This window comes from Xiphophorus maculatus, chromosome 3, assembly GCF_002775205.1.
Source record: "Xiphophorus maculatus strain JP 163 A chromosome 3, X_maculatus-5.0-male, whole genome shotgun sequence".
NCBI lineage: Eukaryota > Metazoa > Chordata > Actinopteri > Cyprinodontiformes > Poeciliidae > Xiphophorus > Xiphophorus maculatus.
Genome location: NC_036445.1, coordinates 32,499,756 through 32,521,471, shown reverse-complemented (window position 1 = coordinate 32,521,471; position 21,716 = coordinate 32,499,756). Strand labels below are relative to the sequence as shown.

The window sequence follows — 21,716 nt, the reverse complement described above, 5'->3', positions numbered from 1 at the left end:
ACCCCGGTGCTGTCCTGTTCGGAGTGTCCTGTGCTCGGCCGGTAGTTGCTTTGGGTCGGAGAAGACGCTGCCGTGATCGCTCTCCTCTTCTTCTTCTCCCGGATGTTCGATCTCCGGTTGCTCCTCTTCGTCCTCCGAGTCACTGATGTCCTCATACTGCTGTTGTCGAAGAGGTTCTCTCCTGGGGGAGTTCAGCGGTCGAATCTTGGCTGGTTTCATCGGTCCTTCTTCTTTCGGGACCGTCGGCTGCTTATTCTTAACTTTTCCCGCATTGGGTTTTTTCAGTTCACTGCGGCTCTCTTCAAACGAGAACTCCTTAACGTACCTTGCTGCGGAGAACTCTGGTTCAACAGGTGCCTCCTTTATCTTTATCCTGGGCGGCTGCACGGCTTTGGCTTTACCGATCTGGGTGGTGTTTGAAACCTCACTCTGTGGAATTTTTAAGGGATATTTCTTGATTTCTTGCGATGGATGGCTAATGCGGCATTGCTCCTCCATCTCAGCTGCCAATTTCACCCCTTGCTCAGTGCGGAGTCGATGCAGACGGGGGTCAATCACCACCACCACTTCTTTGAACACAAAGAAATGACTGTTGGTCCTGGCTATATTCACCACTCCGTTCTCCGCGATTGATCTGGCGGTGTCCCTTGGCAGATCTGGCGATCTCAGTCCTTGTACACTCACTATCACTCTTCTCATGCATTCGTTGCTGGCTGCTGTCAGGCCCCGCTCGAGTCCATGCCACATCTTCTTCCGATATTCCTCCAAACTCTCTCCTTTTCGGTAGACGTCAATCGGGACTAGGATTACAGCTCCATAAGGGAGACTATAGCCGTTCATCAAGACTACTTCTCCCCTTGTCTTTGGGCTACAGGCGGCTTCTAGCAATTTTGAATCCGCTTGGTAATATTGCCCTGCTTGGTCCTCAAGGCTGCGTCTGAACTTTCGATTGTGGATCTTGTATCTGTCATTGGTGAACACAATCAGTCCGTCACCCTCAAGATCCCATATTCTTCCAATAACCTGATAAATCCGGAGGCCGGTCTGCAGTCTAAAGTTGCTGGCCCCCGGTGGTATTTCGGCTAATTCTCGGGCCATCCTCCAGGTGTCCGATTTCTGAGTCTTCTTCTTAGGGCGACCGGGGTCCCGCTGCTCCTCGTCCGATTCCTCCTCGTCCTCGTCGGAACTGCTGGCTGCTGGGGTCTCCGTAGGTTGCAGTGGATGCTTCTTCTCCGTGCTGTGGACTCGGGGATGAAACCCGAGCTCCCGACCCCGTTCAGTGGACCAATCCCTGACCGCTTGCTCCCACTGCTCCTCGGTGAGACTGCCGACGAGCTGTCCCTCGGGGTCTTCCTCATTGGCCGGTGCAGGTGGGATGTCCTCGTTCCGCGATGGACCCGGTTGAGCAGGGATGCCTCCGTCGTCATCGTTGTTGCTGTCGTCGCCGCTGTCACCGCCATCGTTGTCGTTGCTGCCGGCCGTCAGGTCTATCAGATCCCTCGGAGGTTGCTTCTGCGGGCGAGTCGGTGTCGGGGCTCTGCTGGGCAGTCGGGACGGAGGCTCAGCCACCTCCGACCTTGCCTCTTCGAGGGCTTGTTCCTTTTCTTTGCCTTCTTTGTAGGTTGAAAGTCTCTGCATGGCCTCGGTGTAGTCTTTGTACTGGCTCACCCCCTTGACGTTTGGGTCCACCAGGATTCCATCGATGCCCGCCGCCAAGGTAGCTGTTTTTACTACGCGGTCATACTTTTCGGAGGGGCTGTGGACAATTCGTAGCTCACCATCCACCCATCCTTCAAGGAGGTCAGCGAACCATTCCAGCCATCCTCTAACCTCCGACTTCCTAGCCACTTTCACTGGGCATCTGACGACTCCCAGTCGGTGGCCGTGTCTAAGCTGGGTGCAATAGTATATCCGTTTTTGCACTATGATTTCCATTGGGCTCCGAGCCACGTCCCTGCTCATGGTGAAGTGAGAATCAAAGAACATCTTTTTATTTATCTCAGTCCAGGATTCCAATCCATCACCAAGTAATATCAACATTACAGGAAATTGCGATAATGTAGATTTGGAAAGATGGGATTGATGATTCTTCCCATCCCGGCTGTTGTTGCTTGCCTCTTGTTCCATTGCTGGCTTTTGTAGGGGCTCCAGTTCCCCTCTTTCTTCTTCTTCACTCATAGTTGTCTTTGTCTTTCGAGTCGCCTATCCCCCAAAGCCTCTCTTTGCGCTTTCGAGTAGGGATGGGTCCAGGCTGTGTTGGCTACTGGCTTCACTGTCTGGATCTGGTCATTCTATCCTCAGTAGAAGCTTTCCCTCACCTGTATGCTATACAGTTACTGCGAGGGTTGTGACTGATGGCCTTATCAGTCACCACTAACTCTTTTCCCCAAGAGTTAGTAACCCAAGTGAGCTATTCAGAGTCTCACATCTGTTTTTACTGACTTGGTATCTTTGGGGCCCGCCTACTCAGTTGTGCGCCGCCCCACGTTGGGCGCCATGAAGGTTATCCTGCAATAGTCAGCCCCGCCCACTCCTCACTACTACCCAGGGCTGTCTACTGACCAGTTCTCTGTCTAACAGGTCCGGAAAATCTCTGAGACCTGGGTATTACCCTAAAAGTACTCTATAAGAGATAATCTATTTAAACTGGTGGCGAAAGTGATTCGTCTAGCTCTAACTACCTCCAATCCAGAAGTTATGACCCTTTACAGTTAAGAAACAATCAGCTGAGTAGCCCTCACAGCTGCATAATTCCAATAACCACTTCTGTTAACGGTAGCCCACTTTCTAAATCATAACTTGCACTTGGAACCGGCTAGATTATGTTTAGTGACTTAGATGTAAGTCCCAGGGTCATTATTTATTCTCGCCAAAGGAAATTATGAAGCCTCCTATTTACTGGAATCATGTACATTAGTTTTACCTTAATTAAAAGAACTGAACGAAGATTAAATGACTCTATTAATTCCAATGTCCACCAACCTCTTTAGAATTTTATAGTATAAATTTATTACGCAAGCTTAAGCAGGGATATGCGACATACAAATCAATAATCAATCGTAAATAATTTAAAAACAGTGTAATAAAATTTACATGTACAATCATACTACCCTGTCCTCTTTTCCCTGACTAAAGTCGCAAGTTCTGAGATGGAATTTCAATGAGCAGATTCAACTCATACCCAGACGATGGTGGATCTTTGGCAACAGGAATTTCTAGCATCCTTGGTTGAGGTCTTTGCCTGGTGTGGAAAAAACCCTCTTTAGAAAAGAAACAAAGCAGAACGGGTCCGAATCCTTTTGCAAAACCCAGTTCCTCATCCCTGAGGGAGCTTTGTCCTTCCTCCAAGTCTTGTTGCAGAGTTTGTAATTGCTGGGCTGAGACGAGACCGACGATCGAATGAAGAACCAGGGATGGGGCGATGGAACCCAGTCCTTTCTTGGCGGTGTGAAGTCCGAGCTCCCCCGTGGTTCTGAAGTGCGGTCCGTGGCTCAATCTGCTTCAGCAAGTTGTCTCTCCTTCTGCGCCGTCGGACTGGGAACGGCTGGTTCCTCTTTTCAGCCCCTTTTTATGCATCTCTCCACCATGTGTGTGTATGGGGAGGTTTGGCCTACGTGACTTTCTCCACATCTGCTGTATCTCATGAAAAAGTCCTCACATTGCCCAATCTATTTCTGCTGACCATGGTGGAAAGTCCCGTACTTCCCCTTTCTCCGTTGCTTCAGCCAAACTCAACACTCCAACCATCCTGTGCGCTCTGACCATCTGTTCAGAACTGCTTGCGACATTTCCTGTTTCAGGACTGTGCTGTATTCCTCTCTTTTTCTATAACCCACTATTATGTATTATAGCTCATTAAACACATTAAATCTGTTGTTAAACCTGTTTGAATTAATTTCAAATGATTACAACTTCACATCATCACAAGTTTGATCCTTAGTTAACAATCAATCACATCTCTTACTTATTATAATTCATCAACCATAATCTTTCCACAGTTAATTCATTACAGAAATCATTACAGATCACATTTCAGATAATACATTTCAGAAGGTTATTATGTGATTACTTGTATTCATTTTACTATTCCTTCATATTCAATTTAATTAGCTTTTAATCAAACTACAAGATTACTTATTTTCTCTCAGGCCTCTATGCACCTTTTCTGCATGCACCCGGAAAGATCTCACACCCTATGCCAGTTTTCTTGACACCATTTACTCTCATGCATCATTGATTATTTTCAATGTTTTCTTTATAGGTGGGTTTAGTTAGTGTTTGTGTACAAGCTTTTGGAGAATATATTTACTGCATAAATAAACATATCTGGAGAGAATCTGTGTGTGTGTTTTAACATTTCTCACTTTGTAAGGCCCATTTTCCCCACACATACTACACTGTTACACATATCCCACTGTTCCTCACGAGGCCCAAAGCCCAGGCCACATAAGAAAAAGTGCTGTTGAGTTAGGGAATAGGGTTAGGGCTAAGGTGTGACTTGTGTTTAGGTACTGGTAACTGTTAAATGTAGGACAAGGTCTAAGGTACAGAATGGGATAAATATTAGGAAGATGAATATTGTATGAGGGGAGTGAGAGAGTGTGAGTGTTTGAGGCTATTGAAATAAGGTGAACCTATAGAGGGATTATCAGTCAACATCACGTTGCGTCAGTAGCCACTCTGCTGCGCATGTCATCTTCAGAAGGCAGGCAAGAATACTTTAATCTAACTATTTAAACTATTTACAATTTGACTAAACAATTATTTACAACTCACAGCCAATACAGATCATCTTTCTTCGACCAGTGTTATGTTAGATATAACACTGTCGCAACTCCCACATGCAGCTTTGCACCATCTGATGTTGTCAGAAGTTTTAATTTTAGCACAGCGTCATTGAACCTTACCTTTTAGGAAAACCCTATTCCAGTACCCTTACTGCTCACCATGTATATGTTTGTCTTACTTAGAGGGACTTGACATGTCAATAGCCAATGATGTTACCCTAAAGAAATTGCTTTAATATTGCTTGTAAGTAAGTGTCCGATGTTTGGAACATTTTCTCTCATTATTTATCGACTCATTTGCATTTAATGCTTATGGGTCATTAAGACGTATATCATTCACTAATGTCAGTTTGGCAGAATAAATTATTTTATCACTCTGTGAAAAAAAGTTGTAGTACACTGACAACACGCTAACAAATGTTAAAACACAAGAAAAATGTGGGTAACCATGGTAACCAGTGAGTGTTTAAAGGCCAGCTGGCTCTTTCTGCAGTCAAGTTGCATTGTGTTTATAACTGTTGAAAAGGTGAAACAAGGAAGTTTTCCCATTCACTAAGACAGAAAACTGATAAAGAGAGCAAATAATACAAGGGTAGGGTTAGGGTTATCTTAAGAACTCTGCTATGCTCCTTTTGTGAGCCTGCATTTGCATTCCTACTTCTCATCAAAGTTTCTCTCTTGCAGTCCCTTGAGTGAGCTGTCTAGTAGAGGAGGAAAGAGATGACAAACTAAGTGCAGCTGCTGCAGACACTGGAACGGAGCAGGAAAGGCAGGCCATAAGGCACTCTGTTCTCAAAAATTCCAGAAAATGTTCTGAAAACCTTTGTGAGGTCTCGTTAGTAAACTCATCTTTTTTGTGTTTCTACTCAACTGTATACAAAAACCTTATTTAATTTCCCTTTGGGATCATTAAAGTATTTTTGAATTGTATTGTATAGATGTTGTCTTGACTTTCCACAAAAGTAAAGGCACCTGTAATGAGGCAGTCTTTTGTCGTCTCTACAGTCTTTATAACATCTGACAGCTCATCCTAAAGAATAACTATGTCTCCAAATCCCAAAGTGGGTGAAAATGAAGCTTGATAGATTCAGAGCAGGACCGAAGAGCAGAGAGAAAAGGAAGACGTTCAAACCATCTCATCTGTTGATTGTAATCCAAAGTCTTTCTGTCCGGCTCTCTCACAATACAGCCAGACAGAGATTTAAAGAGGAGCATCAAAAGCAAATGAGGTGGATTAGCAGTGCTTGCCAACAACTGATATCATCCAGGACATGTTACTGTGAAATATTGTCTCTGCTGCCTAGAAATTAAGCTTATAGCATGTCATGACAGTCATTACATTGTGATGCCGTGCTGAAGTCTTTGGTCAGAGGTCTCTTCAGATTTGTTGCAAGGCTGCTTTCAGATATCTTTCCTGCCCACAACATCACAACAACTCTTTGAAGATACATTGATTATATGAGTTACGTGATATGCATTTAATTTCTTTTGGAATAAAGTATTTTTGAAATTAATATGAATAATTTTAAATTGATTTAGGTTAGTGAAGCTTTACGCAGGGGCACCACCAGGAACCTTGGGCCCCATGGCAAAAAGTTAAGTTGCTCTAATGAATCCTCTAATAAGCATTCATTCTTATAAGAGTGTAATAGTTAAGTGGAATGAATGCATATCTATATCTAGTTTGAAATGGAGTGTTACTATAATTAAATTACCCAACATCGCCATCAACGACCCACTGTGCCCACCGTCTTTACCCAAATAAAAAGAAAAGATCAAACTAACAAACAGGATTGGACTACAACTTGAAATGTTCGTAGCATGTTCTGTTATAAGCACAGCTTAGACAGTTCAAAGTAGAACATGTTACCATCCATTGGTTCCTTACTCTCAGAAACCAGTTTGGAGAGGTCAGACCCAAACAGCACCTGGTTGGGGCTGACTGTCATGTACCCAAGGTAACGTCAAGACCAAACAGCAAGTCCCACAGATTTCTGGGGGGTGGCAAGCCACCACACAGGGGAGCCTCTCTACATTGTAGATCAATGAATGCTTGTCCAACCTAGTTCCACAACCTTCTACTTCTCAAACATAGCTTCTTAACCAATTAGGTCAAAGTTTCATTTAATTAGCTTCTCACCTCACTACTATGGATGTAATGCCACAGCTAAAACATATATCCACATCACTATTGTAGAATTGTATTAATGCAGAACATTATTGCAATTCTAACTTTAATTATTCCTATACTGTTGATGGAGAGCAGTTGCACAATATTGCATCACTAAGACACTCATGGAACATGTTCACAGTGATTTTAGTTAGTAGTCATGTGATGATTTAATAACCTCTATAAATGTTTGTAAATCTTCACCCAGGAGCCTGGGCCCTAGCCCCAGGGCCAGAAGTGGCTCTTTGGACTTTCCACAATGGCTCTTAATAACTTTGACTAAAAATGATAAATAACCAACTTCTGTTTTAAATATAAGTTTAACAGAAAATGCACATTTTAGTAGTTTTAAATTTTTTTCATGGAACAATTGCATTTAATGAAATTAATCAAAATTACATTAAACATACTTTTATATGTATTTTTCTTGTTATTAGGTTGGTAACTCTGCATTTATTTATTTTTACATATCTTCCACAAATATCACCATCCCATAGTAGAAAATGTACCCAACCTCTTTTTCCAAAAGTGTTGCTTTTTCTTATTTTAATGTAATCAAAAAGAAAAACAAAAATAACACAAAAATAATGCTTCTTTAAAAATTATATTTTTCTTAAAGTAGATAATTATCAGAAATTATTAGCATTGTTGTTTCTTTTTCTTCAAGAGATAATATAACATTTGCAGCTCTAAACGACTTATGACTGTGGGTAAAACTGGCTCCTTGGACAGTAAAGGTTGCAGACCCTGCCCTAGCCAACAATTGTTACTGTTCTACTCCTAAGCTGGACAAAAACAACAAAAACATTTTGACAAATGAGCAACTGGTTTTAGATATGTAAGTAAGATACCTTGCCAGCTATAATAAAACAAAACGAAACAAAAAATCCTTTAATTAAGCTAGAATTATGTGTAGCTTTTTCAGTAGCCTGAAGAACAGTAGTAAAAAAATAGTGAAAAGTTATTATTATTATTATACTCAAGTAATGTAATTCTTTTCAAGTCCTTCATACAAGAAGTAAGAAAAGCTTACCTAAACATTTACACAACACATTTAAAATCATTATTACAGTATTGTTACAAGTCTGAATATTATAACCTGTCAAATTAATAACTTTCTTTACTGAATTCACAGAATTGCTGCTGATTCTTAATATATTGTAACTACTTTGAAACAAGTACAATTTGAAAGAATGCCACATTTGCCAAAGATTCATGCCCTGTAATTTGCCTGATTACTTGCCCAGCACATCGCACATTGTAGTTGAGACAATATTTGTTCATATCTTTGTTCAGAAAGCTGTGTCACATTCTCAGTCACCCTCATCCATTTGATCCCACTCCAATACTCTGTATATGTGCACTTACCTGACTGTGTGGCTTAGGATAGACAGGAAAGTGAAACAGGGAAGAGGTAATTCTAAGTCAAAGTCAAATGGAGATGGGAAACATGCAGCAGCACCATACCAACTCATTGTTTGCATTAATTTCATTCCACTCAATCGTTTTTGCTGGACAACCTATAGAGCATCTAACTACATGCACAGAGGCCCCCATGCATGATCATGGGCCTGTTTCAGAGAATGCTTGACCCCCAGCAAAAAAGTGGGACATGTTCTAGAAAAGGAGGAGCAGGCAGAGGCGTCTACCTTGCTGCATGAGAGCTCCAACTCCGAACCAGAAACTATTAAGCAGGGTGAAATTGTTTTCCACTACATCAGAGTCAGGCTGGCAGGGATGGGGGTTATACCACTCGTAGGGACTAAACCTGTGGTGATTAACAGAGAGCACACAAACAATGTTCAATGTAGCTGCACCAACAACTGGACATGTACTGTATGGTAAAAGAGAGCAGGAATAGCCACTCCATCTGGGGAAAAATAAAGACAAAATATTGGTTAGCTAGTTAAAAAATACACTTCTATGTTTTTATGTAAATACAGCAAAAAATACAGAGTTTATTAAATAGATTATAATCTGATTAACGTTCACACTTGTAGGAGTTTCAGGTTTGGGCATTTGCTATGCTGATATCTATTTTTTTTACCACCAGATTCATTATTTGAATCTGGTGGTAAAATAAAACCTCAAAATATGGCAAAAGACTCAATCGTATGCTGTGTTGTGCCAAAATCAGACAAAAAAAACAACATTACACTTCTGCTGAATGGAAATGAATAAAACTGATAAATGTTTCATAACAGACAACACCATGTTGTGCTTGGTGAAACCCAAACCCCTAATACATAATACCAAATGTCAAACATGGTATTCAAAGCTTCAAGATTTGGGGTCCGTTTGTATGGCTTTCAGCTAAGAAAGTCAATCCCATTTCCCTTTGTGTGGCAAATAACACAAAGGTAAAAACTGAAGCCATCTGTCCAACAGCTGAAGCCTGGAGTTTGGTCATTCAACGGGACAATGATCCCAAAACCTGCAATAGAAAAAACTCCAAAAACAGAGAAGCTGAAAAAGAAACAGGAAATTGTAATGACCCAGTTATCCTTCATTACAATGAAAATGTTGTCATTTTCATTATAATGAAAACCGTCTGTCAACCTTATTGAACCCATTTAACAGTCTGAAGGACAGTAGTCCAAAATTTAATGAGAGGAATGTAAGAAATATACACGCTTATATAGAGATGACTGACTTAAGTCATTGCTGATTAAGGTGGTTCTATTGTATAAACAACAGAGCTATGTCAGAGGACTGTTATTATAATGTTTTTAATTGATTTTAATCTTCCTATGCTTTGTCACCCTTTTTAATGGCCTAAAGGGAACAGAAGATGTTGGACTTCCAAAAGAGCCTGCAAAAACTGCATCCTCATCTGAATCTCTCAGGTGTTTTCAATACAAATAACAAAGTGATTGAGGAGTGGCTTCGAATTAGAACTATTCAGCTTCTAAAAGTAGCTCCTCATGTGGGCATGCTCATATCAAAGGCAATTCCCTCAGCAATTTAATCGATGGCTTCTGAAAATAACCCCATTGTCAGCTGAGAAAAGAACTAATAATCCCTATAATCTTGGAGGAACATTAATATTCAGCAGATGAAACGGTTCATTCCCATCGTGCCCACACTGGATCTGGTGCTGCCTCTCACTCAGCCCACTTCTCAAGCAGTGAGATTCCTCATTTATTCATGTTAAATAAAAGTGACATTACATTAGTAAAGGTTGATTGGTCTACAATTAAGCAACCTGACCTGATTTGAGTTGTACTACTGTAGAGGGAGGTGAGGGTGAGAGGGGGCCGTCTTAATTTAAACTGCTTAACAAACTCTAAGGTTTATCCAATCAAATTGCCATGCATTATGTAAACTCAGTGTGGGCCATATTACTCTAATGCAAATGAAAAGTTGAACCCTTAAGTGAATATTCTTTTTTACTTGCATGGAGGCTAAGGAAGATCAAAGTTTTTTTTAAATTATTTTTTACATAGTGTGGTAGTACATGAAGATATATGACTGTGTTGATCAAATGACAGCAACTTACCTGTATCCTGTCATTGAGGGCTTCAACATTATAATGTAGTTAGAGGAGGTGTCCCTTTTGACCTCTGCATCACTTAGAGGATATTGTGTGGTGTAGCTCCATATCAAAGAATGTACTCTTGATACAGGCTTTAAAAGAATGATTGGCATTAAATTAATCTGTCTGCTCTTTCAAATTTCCCCAAATTTGCTTGCTTGTCAATTTGCTATACCAGATTGACTTCAGGAAAATTGCAACCTTACAGTGATATATGCAGCTTCTCTGGAAGCAACACAAGGAGCCAAACACTACTTGGCAACAATAGAGGTGATATGCTTTATCGTTTACGTGCCTGACTGTAGTTCTGCTTCTGGTGATTATGTCAGGAGATGCTAAACCAATGCCACCTACGGGAGACCAGTAAGTTTAACCTGTTTCTCATGGAAGCACTGCTTGGCCTAGTTTCTGTCAGTTTGATCCAATTACTCTGCTCTTACACTATCTCATGTCATCAGTTCTGAGGAGCTGGGTGGGGGTGATGGGACATTGAGCAAGGTCAATACAGAGATAAGAAGAGACAAAAAGAGAGAATTCACCTGCAGCTCACAATCATTGTTAGTGTTTTATCTTTCTGTGTGGGCCAGGCCATCCTAGTGAAAATCCTTTGATGACACTCCTGATAACGCCAATGTCAAAGCAATGAATCAACACTTATAATGCATCTGTCAGAGGATGATGGAATTTATATATTGACACCTGAACTTCAACTGGTGTTATAAATTCTTCTGCAGAATGTGGTAGAATTTCACACTCTACAACTGCAACTAGCAGAACTAGTTTTAGTCCCTGGTAAGGTTTATTAAGGGGTTCTGGAGAGGAGGGTCTGTCAGATAGACTAACCTCGGATTCAGAAAGAGCAGTGTAGTTTCCGTTCCAGAAGTGGAACACTGGACCAGCTCTACACTCTCAGCAGGGTCCTGGAAGGTGTGTGGGAGTTCGCCCAACTAGTCTACATGTGCTTTGTAGACTTAGAGAAGGCATTTGACTGTGTCCCTTTGGGAACCCAGTGGGGGTAGTCTGCAGGAGATAATCAAAGGGTCTGAGTTACCAGGCCCTTTGATACAGACTGTTAGGTCCCTGTCTGACCAGTGTCAAGCCTGACTTACTGTCAGACTCGATTCCAGTAAGAGTTGGACTCTACCAAGGCTGCCCTTTGTCACAGATGTTGTTCATAACATTTCTGGACAGAATTTCCAGGCGCAGACAAAGTGTTGAGGGGAATCCGTTTTGTTGGCCTTAGGGTTGCGTTTCTGCTTTTTGCAGATGATGTGGTCCTATTGGCTTTATCAGGCGCAGGGATGAGGATTAGTGCCTACAAAATTTCAGGCCATGGTTGGAAAAAAGTAGAGTGAGTTTAGACTATAGTCTTTATTATCCACATATAGTCAGATATCTGATAAACTGAATAGATTATTATGCGATTTGGCCTTTAATCCACATGTAACTTCTGTTTAATAGCACTATAAAAGGTTGATAATAAAACCTCTGGCTCAAGTGAAGATTTGCGAAAGCTAATTTTTTCATTTGCGTGTAGACAAATGAAAAGACAAATGACCTCTAAACTGGAGATTTAGAGGTCAACGCATTACAGTCTGGAACAAATAACGTCCAGCTGACGTGTCATATGTGACCATTGTTATTGTTTGGCCATGTAGTGGAGGAAAGATGCCTGCTATCAGAGAGGTGCTGATTTTACTTTGTTCATACACTTTTAATTGTTTTTTATAAACTCGTTCTCCCTAGAAGTTACTTTCAGTTTACAAAGGAGAAAGCGTTTGGAGGTGAGCTGTTTTATACCAGCTATCCCTCCCAATATGGAGGCACAATGCAGTTCAATGTCCACATGTGTCCACATACTTTCTATTACATGATTCTCAATTGATACAGTCTGATGTTTTATTAACTTTATAATTTAACACGGAATTTAAAAGTAGTTCAACCTCTCTGTCTGTCTATACAAAGTAATCTCCTGGTGGCATGTTTAATTCTTAGCAGGAAGTCGTTGTTGTTTTGGAGGATTATGATTGGCTAATATAGTTTTTTTAATCTTTGCTCTACACTGCTCCCTATGGGTTTGGCATGTTTAAAATAACGATACATGCTGTAATTCAACGGGTTTGTGTAGATGAACATTTTCCTTAAACTGATCAGGTGTGAACAAGATTATTTTATAGAAATAAATATCTCTGCTACATCGTTTTAGAAAGATGTAGCAGATGTGTTTGGCTATGTATGAACTAGGCTTAAGACTAGTGTCTTAGACACATAAGATAAGTAAATGTTACCTAACATTTACTTACATAGACAAGTAAATATTAGAAACATTTACTTAACCTAGCAATGGCAATGCTTAGGAATCTCTAGGTTATGAAAACTAAAAGACTTGATGAAGAATATTTTTGGAACAAATAAGAACAAATCGGAGAGATAACTTGTGACCATAATGCAATTTGATCCAAAACCAATTCCGTAGTAATATTACATGCAATGATTTACTCTGGGCAACCTTTTCCTGCTACAAGCCAGAGAAACAACAGCATAGCTTTATTGTCCACTTCAAATTGATCTTAGATATGAGTGGATGTGTGTGTTTGGCTGCTTGTTCCATATGTCTCTGCGTTTCCCTTTAATGAACTGGCCACTCTACAATGAGCACCAAAACAGGCAACACCCCATCCTGGGCCCTGTAAGGATGAACAAGTATAGGCAATGATGGATGTGTGGATTTAAATGAATATAAATATATGTTTCAAAATCTAAATAATGTGAAAAATTTGGATAGTGAGAGATTCAGAGAGGTCTGTTAATAAGGCTGAGCCATTATATGTGTACAACGTAAATGAATGTCTTTTTTAATTCATTGGGTGAGATTGTAATTTGATTTCTATGAATAAAGATCAGAGTTGAAGCACATTCTCAAGTCCTGAAGGCCACAAAATAATCAGATTTTATTACAACAAAGTTTTAACAAGATAGTCAGGGTTCACACTACTCACTAATTGTGTAACAAATAATTCCCTGATCTCTATTGTTTTCCTAAAATTCTCTGCAGGTAAAGATTCAGAATTCCCTAAACCTAATAACTATACAATGAACAGATGTCAGCAGAGCTTTGATGTCCACTTCCACCTACCACACCAGCAACAGAAAACAGTAATAAAAACAATAATCCCCACTAACCCTGATATCAATGATGAGAAATAGACCATGCGGTGAGTAATCATTCAGCTGTGCATCAATGTGGAAGAAGCCCACAAATAAATGAAAAAGGGATGATTTAACTCCTACACTCACTACTGCCTTTACCTTGGTAGTGGTCTCACTGACATAAACAAAACACTCAGCCAGCACAGCACAGACAAGCTGACATAGATAACGTGTGATGTGTACAGAAACATGTAGTAAATAAATACAAATTCAACTTTTGCTTGTGAGCTTTAAACCTGTCATAAACCTGTCATAATGGTTTGGTTCTAAAGATTACAGTTAAATAACTATCAAATGTGTGGACAACATGGCCTAGGCCTTATTTATTAATTTAAAAGAAAAATATTATTTGTTACAATTATTATCTGTAAAAATGTTAAGGTAAATATAGTCTAATCCATGTAATGCTGGATAAAAACCAACATCTAACCAGGAGAATCAAAATAAGCATATATAGTTATATAAAGTTAAATAAATTTACAAGAATCCAGAGGTTTTAAGTTTCACCATGGAGGGAAGTAAAATCACTTGTCTCTGTTCACAAAGTCTTCTCCCATCTGGACATTTTGTGGATTTGTGCTACCCATAATGCAAAGACATGCAACTATAGCCCAGCATGCATTTGTGTACACAGGAGAATAAAAGGTAAGCTGAAGGGGAAAATAATACACTTACCCAAATATTCTAATAGTGATAATAATTACAGATGGGTGCACATTCTGAGCCAACTTAGATGACAGTTGCTGCTTTACATTCTCTTGCATGATCATAATGCCAGTAACATCAAAAACATGTGTGTGTGTGTTAACAGTAGAACTGTTGGGTTCAGGCTGAAAGCCCTGTGGCCCAACAGTTTTAGGGTTAACAGGACTTTCTTTTCTCTTCTACTCTTCACCAAGATTCAAACTGCCAAAGTAGAGGCAATTTCCCAACCCTGCAAGTCCTTTTAGAAAATGCTACAAGAACATACAACAAGCACCCAAGATGTATAACATTCTTTTAAAAAATACAGTCTTGATTTTAGCTACACCACCACAAAAACAGTTTGTATGACTCACTCAAAAAGAAAGATAATCATGGAGAACACTATGCACCTGACAATGTCAAATCAGGACTCATTGAGTCTTTAGTGATTCAAATTTGCTTATTTTCCCCACTGTCTTTTAATATAAAGCACAGTTGAAATTATTTTCAGAACTGAACACACCTGCTTATGATTAGGGGCTACAGAAGAAGATTACATACAAAGTCTCTACACAAGAAGAACCAACTATAAACTCTTCAGCACAATCTGAGCCAGTAGGAAACAACCACTCCTCTTTTGATTCCAGGATTTTCGAATCAAAGAGCTTCAAAAATGAACTGATTCAGAGATCTGGAGTTTACATTCAGTCATCTTGAGCATGAGTGCACTTGTATGATATACAGAATACCTTCTATAATCCACACACAGCATATACTTTCATGTATTTTCAGATCTATAGCACAAAGAAGACCAGGTCAAACACTAGCCTTTACTGTCAAAAAACTTGATGGCTACAAAAGGGTGCTGTTTATTAGCAAATGACATTTGGCCAACTACTAGAGGGTCGTCTTGTTTATATCTGAGTCTGTATGAATGATTTTATCCAGTTCACCTAGAAAAAAAAGTTTAAGCCTAGCTGATTTGCAATTTTAAAATCAAGACTTAAAATATTACTCAAAAAGTCTAATTTTAGCAATTGGTATACATTCCTCTCCCTTGTTAGCTAAAAATAGCAATTTTCTCAAGTACAGGTAACGGAGTGTTAACAGATTTATCATGTCTAACTGGGTAACCTTAGCGCTAAAATGGCAACTAATATGTTTGGTAACAAACAAACAAAAATACTCCTGAGTCAGAGTTATACTGTATTTGAAGAAAGGTGAAGAAAACAAGAGAATAGAAAACATAGCATGAAGTCTAAGTCACCAGGGACAGTGAAGGGAAGGTGGGAGAGGGACTGCCACCATTAACACCAAGCTTGACACACAATTATGCACACACTATATGAGCACACAAGCTATCTCCAACTCTCACAGACACATAAAACCCTGATATGGTTGAAAGGTCTGCAGTATCTCTGCTCAGAACCCCAGCACCTGTGGCTACCAGAATATTGTTGGCACCTCTATTTACCAGTGCCAGTACGAGAATTACACACTTCAAGTTATCCCAAAACCTACGTTGATCTGGAAGAAGACATTTCATCTGTAAAACATGTACTAGTGAGTGGAACATGGAGACCATCTTAGTGGCTCATCACAATTTAACATTGAAAACATGTAAGAGTGATCATATTGAGCCTAAACTTTGGTTAATTTCAGCACTGTCACAGAGGACTATCATTAAAAATGTTCAGAGTCAGATGGGTGATATCATTGATGGAAACTAGACATGTATCTGACTCTGTGTGGAGCTTCAACCACTCAAAGTGACATGTTACCTGGCTATGACAAACAGCACACAACTGACACCCAAGTAAGCCAGCAGAATATACATCCAGATATCAGGCGAGAGTGGGTTGAGGAAGGAGAAGACCCCGGGGTTGGTCCCGTTGGGCTTGCGGAACAGTATACTTATACCCAGCGTCATGAAGGGCTTGGAGAAGTCAATAACCTTCTCACGCACATATGAGATGGCGAGGGGAGCCACTGCCAGATCAGCTCTCTGTCAACAGCAAAAAGAAACATGAAAAAGGATACGTTTTAAGTTACAGGTACAGGAAGCATTTAGAAGCAATTAAATTAAAAGACACATTTCTTACACAATTTAAAATGTCTAAAAGCACTTTGTAAGAAATTGCAAGAAAACCCTCTTTTTCTTCTTTTTATTTATACTACTTTTTCTGAAATCCTAAAATTTGTTATTTGTTTTTATGTTTTTCTCTTTGTTAAAATTTTTTTTCATCATATTTTCCAGTATGATGAAAGTTGCAGTGATGACTGTCAATAAACCTAGCATGGCCTGGGAATTCCTAATTAACAATATTCTCATACATAGGAATGAGGTTCAAAGGTGACATAACATGCAAAATCCACTTTTTTAGCCCTTAAATATATTTTGAGTGTCTATTAGTGTCTATTGTTGTAGCATTAATATTTTAATAGGCATTTGACATTCATGGACAGCATAGTTAAACTATGCTCCATATTTTAGGTAGTTATTATGGACGGAGAGAGTGTAAATACACTAATAACACCAATAATACATTCATTTGAATGTGTGGTTCTGCAGATTTGTCGTCTTCATTCTGAGTCAGACTCTGGCTCCAACATGTATGGATACTGGAATGTCCATATAATAAGAATATATAATACAATTTGGAATAAATAGTTTTTTCTGTTGGTAGGTAATTGTATTTCTGCTATCAAACTACAAAAATGGCCAAACGTGGTGGAGTGGAATGCTCTGCAGCCTGGAGGGCTTGGAGTGTGAAATGTCTCCACATGAAAAAAAACACAGCAAAGCGAGATGATCTAAAACGCCTCAGAACAAAGGAAAATGAGGGGTATGTGGAGATACAATAACCAGGAATTCAGACCAAAGCATTGCAATTCTACTTTATACAGACCATAAATCTATAGATGTGAAAATAATTTACATGTGAAAAGGAAGGATTTAAGAGCATGATAAGTCCTCTTTAACCGTAAAATTCTACCAGTAAACAGATGGGACTGTCCTGTGACAAATTCTGATATTAATACAAAGATGCAGCTGTAAATATTTACAAAATGTAGGAAGTCTAGGTCACACTTATATTTCATTTAGTCCAGCTAGCTACTTTATTAGACACACATTGCTATATGGGTTGAAGTCCCTTTTGCATTCATAACTGCATGATGCAACAATTCCAATTATAGCACAAGTCATTAATATTCCAAGGAACCACTCTGACATGTTTGAGCTTTGTGAAATGGTCCATTATCCTGCTGTAAGGGACATCAGAAGATAGTAATGTGGTCATCAAGGACGAACATGATCAACAACAATACTCAGGTAGTAGCTCAAGCTATATTAGCTTCCATGATTTCTAAGTGGGAGAACTTGCAAAGTCACGGGGTGTTCAAATACCTATTTGAGGAGGAAAAGTAATACTTTTTATCCTCACTATCTACTGTATATGTATATATGGCCAGGTTATTCAAACGCAATTGCTACTCCACAGATATTTTCTCTTTTCCTGTTGTTGAAGAGGAAAAGTTTATGATATTTTCAGAATAGCCTGTATCTGGCATCAACAACGTTCAATCATTCAACATTTTTCCCGATTCTATGAAAAGTATATATATGAAATTGTGATGCCTGGGTTGGCAGCATGTTGGAGTAGATCTGTTACTTCTTTATGTCTTTATAACTGGCTAAAACTATTTTGTTGGATGTTTATTCTATGCTATCTTAAATACTCTGAAGGTGGAAGAATTTTTGCTGATACTTTTTTTCACTTTTAGACCATTGTGTTATGATGCATAATAAGGTGTTTTTTATATACCTTAAGACAGATGAATAATATCTCTGATGTTTAAATAACATCTAAGGTACAATCACAAGTCCCAGATGAGTTGAAAAAAAGCCATTGTGGAGGCAAAGCAGGAGCCCAGAGGATAGAAAGGAGGGAGTTAAAACCATCTCTTCCATTGATCATAATAGACAGAATGTGAGATTTTTTCCAAACAATTTTGATGAATTCAAACCATAACAATGAAGCAGCCAGATTATCAGGAATGCAATATTATGTGCTTCATTGAGAGAAGTCAGCAGAGTCAAATCTCTGACTCTAACATTTCTTCGCATGTGCATCTAACCATACAAGCAGATAGACATTTAAAGAGGGTTGGCTAAAGCAAAGTACATGGATGAGCAGTACTTGTTGACAACAGATGGTGTCATCCAGGACATGCTGCAGTCTTCTCTGCAGCTCAGATATTAGGTTGTTAGCAGTAAGTTTTTGTCCATATTAACCACCAGTGGAGTTCACAATTGCTGCTTTGGAAATCATATACATACTACTTTCAGGTGTTGCTGAGCTACAGACAAAATACCTCAATGTCTTATTGTGATTATAATCATGCCTCACTCTGCTACACTTCCAGTGTTTCAATCATCTGCTAGCTCATCTGAAGATCCTTCATTATGCTGCAAAGTGCATTCTCTTCTACCATCATCTGGTGGAGAAGCAACATAAGATCCAAAGACCTAAAAAAGCTAAAGTAGTAAAAGATGAGTGGTTCTGTTCTTGGAACTACTTTAGAACCTCTGAAGGTATTACAAATATGAAGAACATTAGGAACAACACTGAGCATCCTCTTCATGGATGGCCGTAAGGCCATGTCTTCAGTCAGAGGTTTCTTCAGAAACACTAACACTGACTGCTACACAAGAACATTTCCAACCACATTTGTCACTACATATGACAAGTCTTTGAAGAAATGTAGATATGTGTCAACAACATTTTATTTTTCTTTGGTAAATCCTTAATGCATTTTTCTCCAGTTATCCTTCACTGCTTCCAGATGTCAAAATAGATTGAGTAGTTGCAGAGTTGTGATACAGCATTTGTGTTAACACACATAATTGTATCTCACAAAATGGCTAGTGAGTGCAGAGAAGTATTTTGTAGTCATATATTGCTTCACTCAGAAAATATTGTACTGTAAGCATTTTTGATTTAAAACAGACTGTGTTGTCCTGTTGACAGTTAATAAATCTCATTCGGGATTATGACTCCAGATGCTAATCATTCACAAGGTGAAGGGGCTCATCCCTCAAATATATATTTTGTTTTTGTCTCATTAAAGTTGTCATTCATCACTAAAGGATGAACTGACTAAGCTGCATGCTCTGAGAGAGGTTATATGTTAAATGTGGCTGATAAAAGGCATCTATGATTCAAATCATAACTCTTAAAAATTGGAACAACATAACTAAATCACAATGTGTCTGTTAAACTTTACACATATCACAGATTAAAAACTATTTGTAAAATTGTTTTTGGATGTAATCTTTGAAGCTTATTCAGTGCAGTTCAGCAGTCCTGAGCCTGATCTGTCTTCTCTGTGTTCACTTCTCTCAACTCTTCTGAGACCTTGTCTGCTGCAATCACCATCTGTCTAAGTCAAGAGTAAGAAGTGGGGCAAACACACATGGCGCAACACCTCACAGCGGACTGGGCCCTTCACCCATGTAAAAACAAGACTATCTGTCACAATAGACAATTGCTACACTGATCAAAAACAGAAGACAACTGTGGAGGCGTTAAGGGCCACTTGACCCCTCGAAGGTACAGCATCTAATGAGGTCAGATATTGACTATTGGCCATGCAGTGCCTGCTATTTTTCTGTCCATGTAATTTATCCTAACTGGGAATTGCCGCAATGATCAACACTGTGAGCAGACTGCATGCTCTTGTGTTTGTTCTTTAATAAGCTCTGTGGGGGAAACAACTCATGAACTTCTATGCTGTTGTTGGAAAATTGTACTTTCTACCTGGGCCATCTTTACATCCCTGTTTTCTTTCTTTGGTGAATTGTTTTATTTAGCTTCATCCTCCTTTGGGCTTCTCATTCTTTATGGCTTACAACTAAACATTCAGTTGTAAGTCAGTAACATGTCTGACCTTTTCTCTTGATATGTGAAAAAATGTGAAAAAAATATATGAATATTATAAGAAAGGTCAGAATATACAGACATAAGAAAACACAATACAGTATTCAGTATTGTTTCTTTTCTAAGATATGCTAACTTCTGAATGTTGGGATTTCAAAACTTCCTGAGAGCGCGGCCAGCTGTTTTCTGCTGCTTGTTTCTGACCGAGTGCAGAACACAGGGAGGGGGGATAGGAGCTCAATATTTTTTATCGATATAGCTCATCTGTCTGATGTTAGGACAGCGAAAGTCTTAATACACATGTAAAAAGTTTTTCTTTTGGGTGCCAGAGCACCCAGTTTATTTCAGTTTATTCTGAAAATCCAGAATGCACATGCTTGGTATAAACTATGTCTTTGAATTCAACTTGCTTACAGAGTAAATCTGAGCCGTTTCAGAAGATGTAGGAGAAACTTACAGCTGATTATCAAACCAAGCTTTATTGGTTATTCACATGCTTTAGTTTGGTCTCAGCCAATTAGCTGAAAGTTTGAAGTAAACACATGGCTCGTTTACATCCTCAACACATAACTCAACCCAGGCTATAACGGGCTGTTGGAAAAAAGAAAAGGTACTTGACTGCAAGATGACAAGATCAACCAGAAAGATACCAGTGTAAAGAAAACAATGCCAGGACTACTTATATGATTGGAAGCATCCATGTCTGCAGGAATATTTTTCAGTTTCTCTGGGGGAATTGCAAAACTTTATTGTTTATAGAACACTAAAAACAATAAATTACTGCTGAGTGTGAAATGACAGCAAACAGCGTAATCAGCCTGACTTACTGTAGATAGCAACTATAACACCTAAAATAAAATAATTATTGACCTTGGGCTTTCTACAGACTCAAAGCAAACATTATGGAACATGTTGAATTTTATGATGTTAATGTATTAACTTAAGTTCAGGAGCAGGGCCACGCTGCCACACTTCAATTTTTTCCAAGCAGCCTATTTATAATCTGCTCACCATTCTACTCAGTCTGTTATGTTCCGTCAACATTGTTACATTCTATCAGACTTGTGACGATTGCTTTGGCAATTCTACTCACCAAGGAAAACACCTTAACAATCCAGCTCAACCCTTCTGACTCGGATGATCTCTTCCACTCTCTATCTGCTGTCGAAAACTCCCCTCCTTCTGTTACAAGATAAGCTTCAGGTTGCAAACGCCTGCGCTCCGTGATACTTGATCCTCAAACTCAGTCTCACACTGCATCACCTTCAGTTCATCTCTCACCTCCAACAACATCCCAATCCCGTGACCATGGACCGCTTCAAGGTGCCAGACAACAAGCTCATTCTCCCGGGCCACAGTGTCATTCCCGAGCCTCTCAACCAAATGAC

The 21,716-nt window shown here is 39.4% G+C and overlaps 1 protein-coding gene across 2 annotated transcripts in view; it reads right to left on the bottom strand.

Annotated features, from left to right (window-relative positions):
• The window catches only part of grik2 (glutamate ionotropic receptor kainate type subunit 2), a 460,468-nt gene that overhangs the window by 107,660 nt on the left and 331,092 nt on the right, over positions 1 to 21,716 (bottom strand). For both annotated transcript variants that reach the window (XM_023330613.1, XM_023330615.1), the window contains exons 12-13: positions 16,168 to 16,391; positions 8,607 to 8,725 (exon numbers count right to left, since the gene is read on the bottom strand). In XM_023330613.1, coding sequence (XP_023186381.1) covers positions 8,607 to 8,725; positions 16,168 to 16,391 — 343 coding nt within the window. The remainder of the gene's footprint in view (positions 1 to 8,606; positions 8,726 to 16,167; positions 16,392 to 21,716) is intronic.